Source organism: Artemia sp. Qi Xiang Cuo, chromosome 15, assembly GCF_049724085.1.
Source record: "Artemia sp. Qi Xiang Cuo chromosome 15, ASM4972408v1, whole genome shotgun sequence".
Lineage (NCBI taxonomy): Eukaryota > Metazoa > Arthropoda > Branchiopoda > Anostraca > Artemiidae > Artemia > Artemia sp. Qi Xiang Cuo.
Genome location: NC_142808.1, coordinates 43,840,154 through 43,861,217, shown reverse-complemented (window position 1 = coordinate 43,861,217; position 21,064 = coordinate 43,840,154). Strand labels below are relative to the sequence as shown.

Sequence of the window (21,064 nt, the reverse complement as noted above, 5' to 3'; positions counted from 1 at the left end):
TAAAATCTTACCTAAAATGGTTGTAAACTATCTTTTCGAACCATCATTATTTTATTTTTCATTGACTATTGTGGGAGTTATTTATCTTTTTATGACGTCATTAGTCTTCTTTTAATTTAGGCTGCTACTTGGTGCACTAGTATAGGCCTAGGCTTACCTCGTTTTTGACTTGGGCCTAGGCTAGACCCATTTATTGTTAAAAGAGTCAGTCAGTAGCTGGTCAACATATACCAAATCATATTATTTAGTTTCAAATAAAGTGAATACACCCTTTGATGCCTTTTTTTATGCTGATTACAAATATAATAAGCATTTCTATTGGAAATTAATTTCAGCCCCCCCCCCTAGATAGGCTATACCTAACCTAACCCTGAATTGGCATATATAGGGGGGGGGGCTGAAATTCATTTCCGAAAGAAATGCTTATTATATTTGTAATCAGCATAAAAAAAAGGCATTGAATGGTGTGTTCACTTTATTTGAAACTCAATAATATGATTTGGTATATATTGACCCAATAGCTTTGATCAATAACCATGCAGGCAAAAAAAAATCCGGTAAAATTCTACTTTAGCTACTTTTGGCTATCTTGGAAAGGGGTTAGGCTAGGAAAATGAAACTTTCAAGGATGGGTCTACAGGCTAAAGTATGTCCTGGTAAGGTATTTTGAAGTACCTACCTCCACTCTTTCTCCCTCTAGGGGGTCCTGAAATTTGCCTGCATGACATTTTACCTTAATTTTCAGTTATTAGTTTCTTTTTCTCTGGTTTTAGTTCTGAATTGCAATTCATGTTATTTGAGTAGAATTTTAATTCATACCAATGTTTTTTTTCAAAATTTAGGAAATGTTTTTGTATATCTTTAAAACCTTATAAATTAGGATTGAGCAAAGTTGTGAATCTGAAAACAATTTTGTTGTAGGCCCTACTTCATTTGAGCAGAAGATCTATTTTGCAAGGTTTTACTTTCATAACACATGGATTTTTAAAGGTCATCAAAGGTCAGGACCCTCTAGAGGGAGAAGGAGTAGAGATAGGTACTTCAAAATACTTTCCTGGGACATACTTTAGCCTGTAGACCCATCCCTGAAAGTTTTATTTTCCTAACCTAACATCTTTCTAAGATAGCCAAAAGTAGCTAAAGTAGAATTTTACCAAAAATCCTGCTACCTTCATCCTACATTCAGTGATTGGCTTCTTCAGAAGGAGACACTAGACTATACAATTTTATAAAAAATTCTAAATACTTACTTGTATCATTCTTGAAAGTTTAACACTGGCAATTTATACAAGATCCATAATTGCCATCAGGACAGGGTGAACATACTACTCAATTCCTTTTGTATGTTTTTTTTTTCTTTGGCATTCCAGAAAAATAGAAATGGGTTGTGGTCTCTGTTTTGACTAGCAATTGAAAAGAAAATGTTATAGGCCTAGGCCTATTTATTATTTGTGATTTATAGAATAAATATTAAACAATAAAAAGTTGCATTTTTAGAATCAGAAGAAAATCAACTTTCTGTTAATATGTCAATAAAACTAAGACACTGAAAGGATATATACATCTAAAGAGGATAATTGATATTTCAGAGGTCCTTATAGGTAAGTCAATAAACTAATAATTTCAAGGGGTTGATCTTAAATAATTTTAATAATAACCATATTGATACATCGCTAAGATTTTGGTAAATATTTACCAAATCATATTATTGAGTTACAACTAAAGTGAATATACCACTTGATGCCTTTTTTTATGCTCTTTACAAATATAATAATCATTTTTGTCAGAAATGAATTTTAGCCCCCATTCCTATATATACCAATTCAGGGTATATATTTGCACATTAGGGGGGTGGGGATAATTTTATTTCTGATGTTAATGAGAGGTAAGTCTAAACTTTCCCCCTGCCCCCCTAATGTGCAAACATATACCCTGAATTGGTGTATATAGGGGTGGGGGCTAGAATTCATTTCCAACAAAAATGATTATTATATTCATAAAGAGCATAAAAAAGGCATCAAGTGGTATATTCACTTTAGTTATAACTCAATAATATGATTTGGTAAATATTTACCCAGATTTTTAGCTATTCATTGATATATACAATTCTTTTCAATTCCTCTTTGGTAACAAGGTGTGAGGGTTTTAGTTTCACATAATTTTGCTCAATTAGATACTGGTTTTTATCCTACATAATTTACCAAAATATTGTTAGAAATTATTTTGAAAAGTATGTAATGATAGTCTGATTAGCAAAAATATATTGGATATTATAAAGTAATAATTGCATTGTCTCACTGTTTTCTTTCAGTTTTTAGATATTCCTTAGTAAATGTCTAGGACCATTGGGGGGGGAGTGCATTTTTAAGTGAATTGATTTTTATATTTGGAAAGAGCACACAAATCAATTTACCTTGTCCCTATATCAGCTATAAATTTTGTCCATATTAAATCACATCCCTTTGCTTTATAAGGAGCTTATTGGTATTTTATTATCATTTACATTTATGGATTTGTTGTTGCTATAGGGTTTGCTGATCTTTTACACTATTTTTTTGTGCTTTAAAATTGAATATTTGGGATTGGCCAAAAACAAAAAATAAGATGCAAAGTTATTTTATTTTAAAAAAAAGAAATGTATATCCTAATAGAACTGGTTCTATCCTTCTTTATAAAATTATTGAAAACATTGCAGATTGTAATGCAATTTATTCTGACAGTTAGAATAGACCAAACCAGTAGAGTAGAAATAGGTGGACTCTTTCATGCTAAAGTTGGTTAGAAGTATAATTTTATTGTTCCTGATACAGATGTTCATACACAAATAATTGAGATAATGTGGGGCAGAGCTATTTAGAGGAACAAGAGACATAAGGGGACAAAAAGACATCATTTGGAATCTTATTTACCCAAGTTCATATGGCAACAGCATCAGGTGAAAGAAAATAGAAAATTTTTTGAGTCTATGTTGAACTCAATATTAAACTCTATCTCTATTAGACTCTATATTACACTTCTCAACTCAACATTAAGGCACTCCACTTTTCACCTCCACAACATTTGGAATAAATGTTTACTTGTTTTCTCAAAACATCTTTACTACTTGATTCCTATTATTCAAGATTAAAGTCTGATAAAATTATGTCTACTGGAAATTATTGCAACCAGGAGGGAAAAGTTCCTGAAGTCTTTAGACCCAATGCATAGTATGTATGAAGCTATAGTCAGCAATGTGTAATGGTTGTCTTTTTATGTAAATAGTTTCACATTGTTTTTTTTTGTTTTTTTTTAGTTATTGAAGTATTAGTTTAAGTTGTTTGTTTGTTTGACCTGTTTTGTTGTTTTCTTTTCATTTTGTCTCTACTCCATCTTTACTTTTTTGTATTGTTAAAGATGGGTAATAAAAATCATTTATTTCATTCAAAACCCTTGTCTATAAGTGTGGGGTCCATAAATAAAGTGTTTTATTATATGATTTGTTATAAAAATTTTAGGTATAGCTTTGCCACACTTAAAAACCACAAAATCTGTAGCTGCAATGGCATTGATGTACCAAATAACATGAAGAAAAGATTCAGCATATGAAAAATTAATTGAGTATATATAATTTGGGCTACATATTTGCTCATTTTTGGGGGTGGGGACAGGGTTGTCTCTAGCCAAAATGTTTTGAAGGAGAGCAAGGGATTTTTCTGACTGGCTGGTCATTTTTACGAACTGTTTTTTGTCAATAATTAGCATAATGTCTATTTTGAATACAATATGTAAAATCACTACACAAGTTGGTAAAACTGCTGCAATTACCAACCAAGATTCAGATTCAGTACATATTAGTGTTGTAACTGATAAAATTGGTCACAGTAAAATTAGGTATTTTACATATTTTACCATAATTTTATGGATCCCTATAAATTTGGTATTTCATCTCTTTTATGTAATTTACATATTTTATGTATCTTACCTATTTTATGATGCCTTGCAATTTCCAGAGCATAAAAGTATGAAAAGGGTGTCAGAAAAAAGGATTGAATATGATTTTGTTTTGTGTATAGCTGTGTTCCTTGATTTAAAAGGCCATCTGTCTGACTTATCAGAACAGTAAAGTGTATTGTAGTACAGATAATTATAATTTTAAAATAGTGAAGCATTAGCAGAAATAAATTTATATTAGTTCTATGAACTGTTAAAGATATAAAAAGCTAGAAGCAGGAGTGACATGTGACAAACAATAAAAAAAAAAATCAAATAGCAAAGAAAAATGAGGGTAATGTCAGCTAGTAGACAAAAAAGAAGCTAAAATGATAAACGCAGATATTTTGTCAGGGACTTCCACCCAGCTGTCTTCAGCACTCAAAAAAAAGAAGGAAAACTAACCTTTTGAATTAACTCTTAACGGAGCAGAAGAAAGACTGAATCAAACAAACCAAGCCAGAATAAATGAAAGACTATCCACCAGTTAGATTGGGCAAGAATTCTCTGCTTGATTGACTTAGCTTGTCTACTGACCTAATTTTTATTAAAAGTGTGGTCAGATGATCTTAATTTAAACTGAGGAGAAAATGTTATTTGAATCCTTTAATATTAAGATATTGTAAATTGGGTTTATAGGAATATATCCAGTATCTCTACTTAAAGCAAGGCTTATGGATTTTTTTTTAAATTTCAGTTGCCTCCCAAAAGAATGTGGGAAGCCATTTGCTTCAAATATTAAAGTTTCCTCATCAAAAAGAACTACATGATCTGGATATTCAATAATGTGAAAGGCTAAAGCAGAATCAATATCCTCATTTTCATTTTAAATTTCACATCTCAAAGAAATCTTGTATTCCTGCAGTCTTTTCCTTGCAAGCTGGCATTTACCACCCACCCATGGAATATTCCCCGCCCCCCGCAGGAAATCACCCCCTATTTTATAAACTCCTAGAATCTCGGATAATTCCAAGATTTTCATTAGAAGGGAAATTGAAATATCTACTCTCCTGTTTAAGTAAGGGGCAACCATATTGCATTACCTATAGTAAAGGTAAAGACCCATAAGGGTTCAATGTATTAATATTTTTCCCAAGTGTTCATTTATTTTTTCCCAAGGGCACTTCATGTGGAAGCAGTGGTTAAATTAGCTTTGAAGGAGGTCTATTCAATTGGAAATCAAAGGTTCCAGTGCCATTTTCTAATAGTTATCCTGCTTTTCAATGAATTGCTACCAAATGAGTTGTTACAGACTACAGTGTGTAAAAGAAATTCTTATTCTAGTTTAATAGCCCTTGTGTTTCAGCAGTTAGTTTTGAAAGAATCTTCAAATAAATACAGAATTAGTTCCAATGGAGAGACAATGGGAGGATAGAGGTAAAAATTGATATATTATCCTCAGGGCTGTATCCAGGACTATCGTTTAAGGGGGTTGGGGGGAGGGGCTTCAGAACAGACATGGTTATCTTAATCAGAATCTAAGTTTGAAGGAGAGGAGCTAGATTTGCAAGCAAATCCTGTTGAAGAGAGTCTTAATGACTGTAAAAGTGACTGAATGTTCTGCTCTTGTGATCCAGTGCTTAGTTAATCAAAGTCTTACAAATCTCTTTTTTAATCATATTCAGTACTTTTAAAAATGAATGAAAAATAGCATGTATATGATATGAGGAATGTTGCTGAATACAGCTTTTTAATTATGCAAGGATTTTAAGGTAGCATTTCTTAGGTTCAAATGTAGAAAACAATTTACTAATAAGATTTTACTCCCAAATAATGGTAATTTTGATTTTTTTTTTTTTTTTTTTTTTTTTTTTTTTTTTTTTTTTTTACAAAATGAATGTCCGAAGTCAGGAACTGTCCAATTGCTGAGGTATAACCCTAGGCACAAGATTACCAAAGGGATAAACTAGACAGTTAATTAAATTGATGAAACTCTAGATGAAGGAGCATTACCTTTTTTAAGCCCAGAAAAATTGGAGGCATTAAAAAATTTAATTAAGAGCTGAAAGTGATGCGTAAAAAGTAATACTCAGCTGGTCTTGTAGCTACAGGGCAACTCTAAAACACCAATTTTACCCTCTATTTCCTAGGGAGTACTTTATTTGACCAATTTTACTTACTGAGTTTTTATTTTATGGGAATTTTACAACACTAGTACATATTATTCACTATTTTAATACTCTTTATTCAATCAAATGGAAAGTTATGGCACCATCTGTAAATTCACAACAAGAGTCATTAAAACTGCTGCAATTACCAACCAAGTTTGAACTTTCTGTTGATGACATGTCAGTATTTTCATGGTTTTTATTTAACCAATTAAAGAATTTTAAATAGTAAATAAATTTCCTAAAGTGTCCTTCGCTTTAAATGTATTACAAGCTCTATGCAATTTTAATGTGGCTCCTGATGGTTTCATGAATTCCATGATTTCTTGATCAACAGGTCAATTTCACTTGCAAGTAAATATAGAAAAGTTCTTGATGTGGTAGTTTTTTCTATCTTATAAAGTAGTTGAGCTAGGTAAATAAAACTTTCTGAAATGGATCCAGAGCTTAAGACATGTCATGGGAAGGGATTTTGAAGAATCTGCTTCCATCACTTCCCCCTACAAAGGGTACTGACAACTTAGGCAAGCTTTCTTCTTAGAGAAATTTCTACTGCACAAATGAGGCCCAAGGAAAGTGTTTTGATTGTTCTACCTTTGCTAAATATTTAATTTGGAATTTGAAAAATTAAGTTGGGATTATTAACTTATCCTTTGGGCATTTTTGGATAATTAATTCAGACAATAGGGCTGTTCTTTTACTCATCTCTGTGCTAAGATCTTACATCTTTTGACAAAGAACACTTAAAAGTGAAATCTTAGCACTAAGATCTTACATCTTATAGCGTGTTTTTGTAAACGTCTTTTATCATTCTGCTCTGATCAGCGGTCTAAGAACAATGATGAGTATATCATCAAAGTTCTCTCGTCATTGTTCTATATGGTAGAAAGATGGCGTCTTTCACACTTTTTGCTAACATCAGTGAGTTGTATTTCTTAGAACAAATATGAATTAAAAGAATGGAAATCTTTGGAGAAAGATGTAAGATCTTAGTGCAAAAGAACGGGCCTAATGTGAATGAAAGCAGCTGTCAAGTATTTGTGTTCAGGGGTCTCTAATTTCAGTCAGTGCAAAAATCTGAAGTGTGAAAAATGTTATGCCTAAAACCTTAACAAGAGTGTACTCAATAACTTTTTACGTTTCTTGGTAATCAGATGAATAGTGTAGCAATGCACATTGGACAGAAATTTGTTTTTATATATAGATTTATTTTTAACATGGGTAAAAGCCTACTCCAAAAGCAACACCTTGATTGTTTCTGATTAATATTCAGTTAAATATTCTAATTTTTTCAATTTAATTTAAGCAATATCTTGGTTTTTCTGATAAATATTCTGTTAGATATTTCAATTTATATTTAATTGTATTGTATGTATAAGTTAAATACTTGGTTTTAATTACATAACTTAATTTATTAATTTGTTAATAATATTTTAAATGTTCTTTTAAGTATGTTTTGTTAAATATTTAAAATTTAGCTTGTTTTTTTAGCTTAAAATAATAACAGTGCCCATCATTTTATGCTGTAGCTGCCTTTGGGATTTAATAGATGTTAAAAAAAAAATTTCAGTTACATGTTTCTGAATAGAAACAATTCAATTTGTTCAATTCAATAAAATTCCTTGTGGCAAAGCTACAAAATATTTTTTTTCCTTTTTTGTCACCCATAAAACTAAAAAATGGCAAAAATAAGTTCCACAATAATAAGCCACTAACCAGCAGCAACAATAAAAAATAAGTTGTTAGTATAAACGACTCCAACCACTGATTTGCTATCATTACAAGGACAAAATGATGTTTTCAACTTAATTAGAAAGTAGCCTAAATATAAATTTGGGGGGAGGGGGTGATATTCTCCTCTCTTCATGTATGAAGAGATAGTTATTAACAACAAAAACGCCTTAACTGAATAAAAAAATTAAGCATTCATTTTTAGGGGGGGGTGTAAATCTCTGAGCGGGGGGTGCTAGAGAAGGAGCTTGCTCAGGCCCTGGGTGGCTTGTGTAGCAAAGAGTGACTAGTTGTGGCAGTATTAGTAAGGTCTTCAGCATGAATAATGATAAAGGCTTTCAATTTTTGTAAATACTAATAGATCTATATTCTAGGTAGACTAAATATCATATTTCTTTAAGAGACTTGAGACAAACCTTAGATTGGGTATAGACCTTGCTAATGTGAAAAAAATATGGCACCAACATATTCTCTGTAATGTTTTAATTAGATATACTGCTGTACAGTTGGTGGTTATGTTTAACTTAGGCACATGAGATTAGCTGCCACACCTTGCATAGGGGCACATTGTTTGTAGTAGATCAGTGAATTTGGACTAACAGGCGGGAGAGGGAAATAAAAAGGTACATTTTAAGCTCACTTTTTCTCAGGGGGTGTTTTACCATTGGAACAATTTTTTTCAGGGGGGGTCAAAGTACAGGCAAGTATATTTTAGGCCATTGACATAAGTAACTATAAAGACCACACAATAAAGACATCTGTTGAAAATACAGTCAAAATACTTCCTTGGGTTTTATTCTAGTCAGTGTTTTCACAAAAGCCCCTATTCTACATAACTTTTTGTTATTTGCATTGCTTTAAAAGTCTTTTGAGCCAATCTCAAGATGAAAATCTTCCCCCTCCCCCCACCATATGTGCCGTTATATGCTAAATTATTAAGAAGGGGATTTCCCTCAATTGATCCTGTAATAAAATTATATCAAGTCACTTAGCAGTATGATTTATATACAAAGCAACTTATCTTTCGTCTTTGTGTCTTGTTTTCTTCTTCTTCTTGTTTTTTTTTTTGCTGTTTTTTTCTTCTTTTTGCCTATTGGGTCTTTTGCCAAGCCTGTATCTATTGAGTTCTACAGTATTCTATAGGACATAGTTAGTATTGTCATTTTCATGATATTCAGGGGGATTTATTGGAACAAGTTGAAGGTTCAAAAGTATTTCTTATATGGATTTATCCATGAAGGTGGTGGGGGATGAGGCTGTTGTGGGGAATGGTCGAATGTCCCCCAACCATTGGAGACAAGAAGCCCTTAAAATTGCATAAAAATGAGAAGATAAGAAATATTCCCATTTGCATTGTCATAAAGAAATGCTCCTAGCAGTACTTGTTCTTTCCTCTGGGGAGGTTAATTGTATACCCTACTAATGAACCTGCCTGTTTTTACGTTTTACAGAAGAAATTCTACGCCGACGACTCCTAGTTGATGGTGACGGCGCTGGTGATGAAAAGAAAATCTTGGGTATCTTTCGAGATTGGGTGAAGCTTTGCACATGGAAGTACGAGTCACTTGAAGAATTGTATGGTTCCTATACTATTTCCATTTCATCTAATTCTATTTCATTCTAAGTCTAGTCTATGTCATTCTTATTTCTTTGCCATTTCCTTTTCATGTACAGTCTATGGTATTATATCATTCTAATTCTAGTCTATGTTTTTCTTGTCATTCTTGTTTCTTTACTACTTCCACTTCATCCACTGTCTATGTCATTCTAAGTCAATTCTATGTCTTTCTCGTAAGCTGGGGGGTTAGGCTAAGTCCCATGTAAGGATTGTCCAAGGATCCCCTCCCTGTGGAGAGTTTTTAAGGAAAAAAAAATGATTTTCAAGGAATTCAAATTGGGATTTTCTGGTCTAAAACAGACATATTTTTTAAAGTATCAAATTTCTCTCCCCATACAAAAAAAAAAAATAATACTGCTCTGCTCACCTTTAAAAAGCTTTGATCCACCTTGGCTATTTTTCATATTGAATTGAACAAGTAAAACAAATTGTTTTGTTGTTATGTTTTTTTTAGCATTGTTCTGCTATCACTGTTTGGACTAGCTCTGATATTTAGACTAGCTCTCATATGTCTATGTACATATGCCACACGTTTGTATAGATATGCCTATGTAGATTCGGAATGGCATGTCTCAATAATTTCGTTTTTTCTTTGCTTTTGTAATGCAATTCGCTATGTTGCGGTTTTCCAAAATTTCTATTCAGAGGCAGGCAATAAGATGTGTTTATATTTTATAAAATTATGTTATAAAACTATTGGGTGTTATTAAACACCCTTTTTTTGTAAACCCTCTCCCGCCCACACCCAGGGAGTTGAACCTGTGCACTTATATGCATATACCATGGTTATAATAGCCTGTGTATTTGGAATTATTTTTTTTTATGTACTCTTTCTAAATTAATGAATAGAATGGCTAGACTGTTCACTTTTCAATCTTTTATATCAATGAACTGCCTATAATCAAATATATCTGCTAAACTGTGTAAAGAGTGTCTTTTTCATAACACAAATAGTTGTTGTTACTTTAAATTAATTAAAAAAAAACTTTCCGAAAAGTAAGTTTTTCAAAGAAAAGTAAAGGCCATTTTAAACTTAACCTCATTTTAAAATTACTATTAAAGAATAAATGAAACCCAAAACGAACAGAAATTAAATAAACAATCATAGCAAAAAACATACAACAAGTAATAATATAAATAAATAAATAGATCTCAAAGCGAGTAATGCTTAGATTAAATATGAAAATCAAGCTTAAAACGAAAACAAATATTTTGCTATTAAAGTATAAATGAAACTTAAAACGAACAGAAATTAAATAACAATCAATGCGAACAAACATACAATATATATTAATGTAAATGAATAAATATATCTTAAAACGAGTGAAACTTAAATTTAATATGCAAATCAAGTTTGAATCGATAAAAATAACTACAAACAGGAGTTGTAGAGGGGCTAGTTGCCCTTCAATCTCTTTTGACTCTTAAAAAGTGAACAAGAACTTTCAATTTTCAATCAAATGAGCCCTCTCTAAAGTTTATACAAGCATCCCTTCCATAAGAAATAATATGAAGGATTCGGAGAATCCTTAAATTACAACCCTTGCCCTGAGGGCTTTGGGGGAATTGTAATCCTCAAAGACCTAATTTCCAGAACTTAAAACTACATTTAATAAAATGGTTGTCGTAAAATTTTGATTGGATGTGTTTGGGGAAAAGGTGGGCGTGAGAGTGGGGTTAATTGCCCTCAAATCAATTTCAACTATTACAAAGGGCACTAGCCCTCGGAATTTCCAATCGAATGAGCCTTTTTTGAAGTTTCTATGACACCGCCTTCTATAAAAACCTTATATGCCCCCAGGGCATAACTTAAAACCCTTGCCCTGAGAGTTGTGGGGGATTGTCCTCCTCAAAAATATATTTTCTATCTGGAAATCAACTAAACTGAACAAAATGGCTATCTCAAAATTTTGATTGGATGTGTTTGGGGAAATGATGGGTGTTGGGGGGGGGGCTAGTTGCCCTCCAATAACTTTCGACTATTAAAAAGGGCAATAGCCCTTTAATTTCCAATCGAATGAGCCTGTTTTGAAGTTTTTACGACAACGTCTTCTATAAAAACCTTATATGCCCCCAGGGCATAAATTAATACCCTTGCCCTGAGGGCTGTGGGGGAGTGTCCTCCTCAAAAGTATATTTTCAATCTGGAAATCAACTACGCTGAACAAAAATGGCTATCTCAAAATTTTGATTGGATGTGTTTAGGGGAATGATGGGTGTAGAGGGGGGGGGCTAGTTATCCTCCAATCACTTTTGACTATTAAAAAGGGCACTATCCCTTTGAATTTCCAGTCGAAGGAGCATTTTTTGAAGTTTCTATGATAACGCCTTCTACAAAAACCTTATATGCCCCCAGGGCATAACTTAACACCCAGGCCCTTAGGGTTATGGGGGATTGTCCTCCACAAAAACATATGTTCTCTCTGAAAATATACTACGCTGAATAAAATGACCATATCAAAGTTTTGATTGGATGTGTTTGGGGGAGTTATGGGCGTGGGGGGGGCTCCTTGCCCTCCAATCACTATCGACTATTAAAAAGGGCATTATCCGTTTCAATTTCCAATCGAATGAGCCTTTTTTGAAGTTTTTACGACACGACCTTCTATAAAAACCTTATATGCCCCCAGGGCATAACTTAAAACCCTTGCCCAGAGGGTTGTGGGGGATTGTCCTCCTCAGTAACATATTTTCTATCTGGAAATCAACTACGCTGAAGAAAATGGCTACCTTAAAATTTTCATTGGATGCGTTAGGGGAAATTATGGGCGTGGGGGGCTAGTTGCCCTCCAATCACTGTCGACTATTAAAAAGGGTAATAGCACTTTAATTTCAAATCGATGAGCCTTTTTTGTAGTTTCTACGACAACGCCTTCTATAAAAACCGTATATGCCCCCAGGGCATAACTTAAAAGCCTTTCCCTGAGGGTTGTGGGGGATTGTCCTCCTCAAAATATATTTTCTATCTGAAAATCAACTACGCAGAACAAAATGGCTATCTGAAAATTTTGATTGGTTGTGTTTGGAGAAATGATGGGCGTGGGGGGGGGACGGGGGCTAGGTACCCTCCATCCACTTTTGACTATTAAGAATGGCACTATCCCTTTAATCTCTAGTCAAATGAGCATGTTTTGAAGTTTTTACAACAACGCGTTCTATGAAAACCTTATATGCTCGCAGGGCATAACTTAAATCCCTTGCCCTGAGAGTTGTGGGGGAGTATCCTCCACAAAAAAAATTCTCTATCTGGAAATCAACTACGCTGAACAAAATGGCTATCTCAAAATTTTGATTGGATGTGTTTGGGGGAATGATGGGCGTGGGGGGGAGGGGCTAGTTGCCCTCCAATCATTTATGACTATTAAAAAGGGCACTAGCCCTTTAATTTCCAATCGAATGAGCCTGTTTTGAAGTTTCTACGACAACGGCTTCTATAAAAAATCTTATATGCCCCCAGGTCATAACTTAAAACCCTTGCCCTGAGGGTTGTGCGGGAGTGTCCTCCTCAAAAATGTATTTTTTTATCTGGAAATCAACTACGTTGAACAAAATGGCTATCTTAAAATTTTGATTGGATGTGTTTGGGGAAATGATGGGCGTGGGGGGGGGGGGGGAGTGGGCTATTTACAATACAATCACTTTTGACAATTAAAAAGGGCAATAGCCCTTTAATTTACAATCGAATTAGAATTTTTTAAAGTTTCTACGACAACGCCTTCTATAAAACCTTATATGCCCCCAGGGCATAACTTAAAACCCTAGCCCTGAGGGTTGTGGGGGAGTGTCCTCCTCAAAAATATATTTTCTATCTGGAAATCAACTACGCTGAACAAAATTGCTATGTAAAAATTTTGATTTGATGTGCTTGGGGGAATGAGGGGCCTGGGGGGGGGGCTAATGGCCCTCCAATCATTTTCGACTATTAAAAAGGGCACTAGAACTCTCGATTTCCAATCGAATGAGCCCCCTTTGAAGTTTCTACGACTACCCCTTCCGTATGAAGTTCCTCTTTGGAAAAAAAAAATAACAATAATAATAAAACATTGGAGCCGTATGGCCTTTACTATAGGCAACGCTGCAGCGTTGCCTCTGATTTAAGATTCAATCAGGTTTAATTAATCAAAAAGGAAATAAATAAACTTGAAAGTCGACAAAGCATATGTTGAGACCTATAAGCAAGGATTCTTCACTAACATGCAGTACAGCTGAGGCTTCTCTCTTTGACGCAACCACAACTATTCTCAATATACAAATCCAATGACTTCAACAATAAGGTTCCTGCCTTCCTTGCTGGACATAAAACCACCTGACCTATTGAAACTAGCAAAATCGAAAAAAATCAACTGATGTTGAAAGGAAAAATAATCTAAGACTTTGGTTTAAATTATCCTTAACATTTTCATTCTTAGCTAAGTATCTCATTAAATTATTTTAGAAAGACCCAGGGGAGGTAAAAAAAAGTATATATAAGAAGAGTATAAAGTATAAAAAATTTAAAGCATACCAAAGTGTAAAGACTAAGCTCAACAAAGTGTGTTTCCTAAAGCACCAAGGGCATCAAAATTTAAAAAAAATTACCCCCTGGCTCCATCTTAGATCTATTCATACCTAAAAATAGTGATTTTCAAATATTTTTCTTTTAGTTGTTATACAGTTATTTATCTCATCGTTGAGCAATACATCATTCAATAGGTAATTAAGTGATATTTTTGTAATAAAATATATTTTGTAATATTTTTGATATTTCTGTAATGAAAGTGATATTTTTTTATCAAAAGAAAGTAAGGTCTCTATTGATATGTCAATAACCAACTAAAAAGATAAATAAAACAGAATAGGGTGGCCTAATTTTTTGTTCAAAAAATATGTTTTTGTAGGTAAGTCAATTAATAAATAATTTCAAGTGTTTAATCTTGAATAATTTTAATAATATCAATGTTACTACATGGCTTATATTTATGACAGTGTTTGTCTTTCTCTATAGTAGTCAGGATAATTGTATTTTCTTGAGCTTCATGATAATTTAATTTTTGCTTGTTTTCTACTGATTTTTCCCGCGTGTTCCTTATTTTCAAACTTGGCGCCCATTAAGTGTAATGCTATATAACTGCTCATGGAGGTCTAAACGAATATGACCTATTGGTCGAACGCGTCAAACCCCAAACAGCATGGAGGTCCTTTTCTTTAAATATTGAATTCCCGGGTATTTCTAACTTTTGAAGATCATATGACTGTGGAAATTTCTATTTAACCAATGTAAGTAATTTGATTTCATTTATAGTGTCTTTGGCACTTGAACTGTTGTAAAAAGAAAAAACAAATTTGTAATTAACTCTCGAAATCCCTTGACACTTTACTTACCTAGATCAAGTAGGTTCTTCTTAAATTTTTTCTGGAAGTTGAAAATTTTTTCTCACAGATGATTCTCTATCCTGTGTAGGTTTGTCTGAAAGGGATTGTTTCCCCTATTACGTAATTGCCCTCCTTAAATTTGGAATTAACTTATCCACACTGACATGAATAGTACCTTTGGAGCAATACAGTCTATCAAATCAAAACTTCCTGGTGTATATTCTAAAATTAAAAGGGGATTCTTATAAAAATGCGAAAAACGTATAACTAAAAAGATAGTATAAAACTGAAAGTATAACATCCATGTATGATTCTTTTGATTAATGCCATGTCTGGCTAAACTCCTATAGAGTCCATATAAATCCACTGAAGACATAACAGTTAGGCTGTTGATCCTAAAATGTGGTTTTCCTCAGTTTACAAGAGGGGGAACTGTAAACCTCCATTAATGGGTTTTAGACCATGAAACTAGCTAACCAACTAGCTATTCTCCTGTATTTTGACCTTAATTGGGCTGGAATTGATTTTGCAGCACAAAATAACATAAAAAAGTACTTGACTGTGACACAATCTATTTTGTTATTAAAGACAGCACTAGCTATTTTCATTGCCGTTAAAATTAGCCTTCTCCCGATATTCTATAACCACTGGCTTGGTGCGATCAGCCATGAGAAAGAAAGGGACACATCAGTGCTTCCATGCAAAAATGTTATTTTAATTCTTGTTTACGATGCAGAACTATAGACCTCCATTAGTCATCACTTTTGTGAGGCTTTGGGCTCTCTTTTGAAATTTTTGGAAATTTCTTCACGTGATTGCAAATTACGGGCAAATTACTTATTAATGGAATCCGAATGAAGATGAATATTTTTCAAATACTACAGAGTTACATTTGAAATATTTGCCAATTAGCAGCTTCTTTAAAAAAACCTGTTCTTGGTTTTTGGTCACTATTGGCTGTGGTTTGCTCTTTACTATGTTGCATCTTCTGCTGCAACCATGATAATGTATCAATTGCAGTTCAATTGAATCCAAAAAAAAATTGTTATATTGCAAATTGTGCTACATTTGAAATATTTTCCACTTGACACTTTCTTTAAAACCCTGTGTTTTTTTTAGATTGTGGGTCGCTATGGGCTATAATTTGCTCTTTACTTTGTTGCTGCTACTGCTAAAACCGTGATAAGGCATATTGTCATGTGGCATGTCTGTTTGACATAATTTTTTTAAATACTGGTCTTTAATTAAAAAGAATTTTTCTCTCTGAAAAAAAGTAACGCAACCATAAGGACAGATGATTTTTTTTGTGTTTCTTTTCTTCTTTCTCTTTATTGTATTCCTTTTCGCATTCACATTTTTATGTTTATCACATCTTATTTTGTCGTATTAATAAATTCAGCAAAAATGATGAAGAATTGCTGAAATTTCACTTGAGCCAAGCTGAATGGAATATGCTGAAAACTCATTTGATAATAGGCATGACTAGCAAGGAAGAAAAGGCCTATAACTCCTTACATGAAAGCATTGGAAAGAAAATTGAGGAGCTTCGCAACGATATATTAACAGCTAAAAAAGACCTGGAAAATGCTCAGGTAATTTTTTTTTTCTGAAATGCTGAAGTTTCACTTACTGAAGCTGACCTCGGTTTTGAAGCTAAGAAAGACCTGAAAAATGCTCAGATAATTATTATTCTTCTGTTTTTTTTTCTGAATTGCTATAGTTTCGTTTACCTGAAGCTGATTGGAAGTTTAACAGCCACCCCAAAAAATAATGAACTAGTCTGAGGGGATAGTAAATTACATACGCAATAATAACAGAAAATGAAATTTTTGTTGTTTTGTGTTAACCAAACAAGAAGCATTTACCTTTCAAAACCAAACCTTACAAATAAATAATCATATTAATGTACATTGTAAAGATACCCCAAGCTTGACCCCCAAGAAAAAATGGCTCCACACAAAAGTAAAAAGAAATGAAAGTCCTTTACTCAAAACAACCCCCTTAGTTATTTTCTTAAACGGGGAAATATCACCTTTTTTTTTCTTTTTTTTTTGTCAAGATGGTTCCAATTTCTGATCTCCCTATGAAGGAAAGAAAACGTCAACCCCGCTCAACTGACAAACGGGGAATTAGCCTCTATAGAGGATGGAGCGTCACAATCGCGAACCGAGGCTTTCAGGTACTCTAAGCTCAGTGCTTCCGCTTTTCGATTTCAATTTTCACTATTTTTATATCAATTTTCCCTAAAACTCCATATCTTTAGGTCTGATTTCTCCCAAGAAAGAAGGGATATTTTGCCCTACATTTCCATACAATCTACACGAAAAAACATAACGCAGTATCAAATTGTTATCTTTTACTTCAGATAATTATACTTATAACATCTTTTACACTACCGAGAACACATATAAAAAAGTTTAATTAATTGTCATCTCCAGGACTTCATCGTACAGGTTATCAGGTACGCTAAGCTATCATGCTGTGTTCTAGTCCAAATATGAGCAAAAGTGTGCAAATTGCTCATAGTCCCGAATCTTAAATTCAGATCTGTAATTTTAATTGCTTGTGTGTATTTCTTACGGAGTTCTGGTTCTGTACACCACCCAACTACTGAACAGCATTATGTAAATAAAAGAAATCAGAACAAAGCCTGCTCCTGTTTAAAACGAGAGACTGTTTAGGGTCTTTACGACTGTTTAAGGACGGTCTGGGCTCTGGTCAAGCTTCTTAAAATCATGATTATGCCCTTGAGAAAATCGTGGAATATGATTTAAAGGGGTACGGACCTGGACAGGGCGTAGGAAATTCTTGCTTTATACCTTTACTGCCGTATTAATTGAATTAATTAAATTAAGGGCATGTCGGAAAAGGACAACAAATATTCCACCTTTTTACTGTGTCATTAGAAACTTTTATTCTGTTTGTTTTTTATTCTGTTTTTAGAAATTCTTTGTGTTAGAAGTAAGAAATCTTAGAAGTAATAAGTGATTAAATTTTCATTATCTGATAGACAGCGTTGAAGAATTATAGAGAATGGCCAATCCTTATAAAGGGACAATATTTGGGCCCAAAGGTCATAACTCAGAAACGGCTCACCTTCAGAATTCAGGAAGAGCTAAGATAGAATGACAGTTAAGATGAGTAATAGAAACTTACCCAAACATACTAATAAACACTGTGTATCTACTAACACACCTTTCACGCCCACCATTTCTCTAAACACATCCAATCAAAATTTTGAGATAGCCATTTTGTTCCACGTAGTTTAAAGTTCAGGAAATTATAACTTTGAGCAGGACACTACCCCCATAGTTTTCAGGGCAAGGGTTATAAGTTTTCCCTGGGGGTATATACGTTTTTATTGAAATCTTTGTCGTAGAAACTTGAAAAAAGCCTCATTCGATTGGAAATTCAAAGGGCTAGTGCCCTTTTTCATAGTCGAAAGTGATTCGAGGGCAACTAACCCCCCTCTCACGCCCACCTTATCCCCAAACACATCCAATAAAAATTTTAGATAGCCATTTTAGAAATTATGTTTTTGATGAGGACACTCCCCCAAAGCCCTCAGGGAAAGGGTTGTAAGCTATGCCCTGGGCGCATATAAGGATTTTATAGAAAGCGTTGTGTTAGAAACTTCAAAAAAGGCTCATTCGATTGGAAATTCAAAGGGCTATTGCCCTTTTTAATAGTCAAAAGTGATTGGAGGGCAACTAACCCCCCCCCTCTCACGCCCACCTTTTCCCCAAACACATCCAATCAAAATTTTAAGATAGCCATTTTGTTCAACGTAGTTGAAAGTTCTGGAAATTAGGTCTTTGAGGATGACAACCCCCCACAGCCCTCAGGGTAAGGGTTGTAAGTTGTCCCCTTGGGGCATATAAGGTTCTTATAGAACGCGTTGTCGTAGAAACTTCAAAAATAGCTCATTCAATTTTAAATTGAAATGGCTAGTGCCCTTTTTAATGGTCGAAACTGATTGGAAGGTATTTAACACCCCTTCTGCGCCCACCATTTCCCCAAACACATCCAATTAAAATTTTGAGATAGCCATTTTGTTTCATGCAGTTTAAAGTTCAGGAAATTATACTTTTGAGCAGGACACTTCCCGCATACTCTTCAGGGCAAGGGTTATAAGTTATGCCCTGGGGGCATATAAGTTTTCATCGAAATCTTTGTCATAGAAACTTGAAAAAGAGTATGGCTCTTTCGATTGGAATTTCAAAGGGCTAGTTCCCTTTTTAATAGTCGAAAGTGATTTGTGTGCAACTAACCTCCCTCTTACGCCCACCTTATCCCCAAACACACATCCAATCAAAATTTTTAGATAGCCATTTTATTCAACGTAGTGGAAAGTTTTGGAAATTAGGTCTTTAAGGATGTCAACCCCTCCCTCCCCCCCCCCCACAACCCTCAGGGCAAGGGTTTTAAGTTGTGCCATGGGAGCTGTAAGGTTCTTATAGAAAGCGATGTTGTAAAAATTTCAAAAAGGGCTCATTCAATTGGAAATTGAAAGGGCTAGTACCCTTTTAAAAGTCGAAAGTGATTGAAGGGCAACTGACCCCTTCTCGCGCCCACCGTTTCCCCAAACACATCCAATCAAAATTTTGAGACATCCATTTTGTTCAACGTAGTCGAAAGTTCTGGAAATTAGGTCTTTTAGGATGATAACCCCCTCAGAGCCCTCATTGCTTGGGTTGTAAGTTATGCCTTGGGGGCATATAGGGGCATTTATATAGAAAGTTGTTGTAGAAATTTCAAAAAGGGCTCATTTGATTGGAAATTGAAATCGCCCTTTTTAATAGTCGAAAGTGAGTGGAGATTAATTGACCCCCCTCTCACGCCCACCACTTCCCCAAACACATACAATCAAAGTTTTCAGATAACCATTTTGTTCAACGTAGTTGAAAGTTCTAGAAATTATGTATTTAAGGATGACATCCCCCCCAGAGCCCCCAGGGCAAAGGTTGTACGCTATGCCCTGGGGGCATGTAAGGTTTTTACTGAAAGTGTTGTCGTAGAAACTTCAAAAGGTCTCGTTTAATAGGAAATTGAAAGGGCTAGTGCCTTTTCAATAGTTGAAAGTGATTGGAGAGTGACTAAAGCCCCTCTCACGCCCACCATTTTCCCAAACACATCCAATCAAAATTTTGAGATAGCCATTTTGTTTAACGTAGTTGAAAGTTCTGGGAATTATGTCTTAGATGATGACAACCACCCTCACAGCCCTTAGGGTAAGGGTTGTAATTGATGCACGGGGGCATATATGGTGTTTATAGAAAGCGTTGTCCTAGGAACTGAAAAAGGGCTCATTCGATTGGAAATTGAAAGGGCTAGTGCCTTTTTTAATAGTTGAAAGTGATTGGAGAGCGACTAACGCCCCTCTCACGCCCACCCTTTTCCCAAACACATACAATCAAAATTTTGACATAGCCATTTTGTTTAACGTAGTTGAAAGTTCTGGAAATTATGTCTTAGAGGATGACAACCACCCTCACAGCCCTTAGGGTAAGGGTTGTAATTTATGCCCTGGGGGCATGTAAGGTGTTTATAGAAAGCGTTGTCGTAGAAACTCAAAAAGATTGGAAATCGAAAGGCCTAGTGCCCTTTTTAATAGTTGAAAGTGATTGGAAGGCTTGAAATTTTTATAGTAAAGATGGATGTGGGTATAATGTATGATTTTTTTGTTGTTGTTGTTGTTTAGACCAGGGCACTTCGTATCGGCGGAGTTGTCGTAGGAACTTCGAAAAGGGCTCATTCAATTTAAAATAAAAAGGGCTGACGCCCTTTTTAATGGTCTAAAGTGATTGGAGGGCAACTAATCCCCCTCCCAAGCCCACCCTGCCAATTGCCATTATGTTTAAAAAATAAATGTTGCCTTAAGATAAAATAAAAATGCACTGTGTTAATGCTAATTCCCAATAAGGCATTTGAGCAGTATCCTAAGAACAACTGAGGGTAGTATGTTCAAACTAAGGGTAGTATTTATTAAAGTTACAAAAGTAAAAACATTTATATTTTTTTCAGTAAAGTGCAAATTTTATTCTGGCCTTGGGAAGGCATAGGGGTTTTGAGCCCAACTTATGTTAATTTCTGCTCGTTTTGAGTTTGACTCGGTTATTTATTGTAATTTCTGTTCGTTTTGGGTTTCATTTATTTATCGACGTTGATTTGTGGTATTTTCGCGCTTGGTAGATTCTTTGATTTTATTTTTGCTTATTTTTTGTTTAATGGAGTTCTTTACTGTTCTTTGAAAAACTTATTTTGTGGAAGAAGTGTTTTTTAATTA

General features: G+C 34.3%; 2 protein-coding genes across 2 annotated transcripts in view; one reads left to right on the top strand and one right to left on the bottom strand.

Moving 5' to 3' along the window:
* Positions 1 to 21,064, bottom strand: part of LOC148943700 (uncharacterized) — a 296,754-nt gene that overhangs the window by 129,027 nt on the left and 146,663 nt on the right. The window lies entirely within an intron of this gene.
* Positions 1 to 21,064, top strand: part of thoc7 (THO complex subunit 7) — a 30,480-nt gene that overhangs the window by 71 nt on the left and 9,345 nt on the right. The window contains exons 2-3 of the mRNA XM_089101012.1: positions 9,260 to 9,383; positions 16,178 to 16,370. Coding sequence (XP_088957138.1) covers positions 9,260 to 9,383; positions 16,178 to 16,370 — 317 coding nt within the window. The remainder of the gene's footprint in view (positions 1 to 9,259; positions 9,384 to 16,177; positions 16,371 to 21,064) is intronic.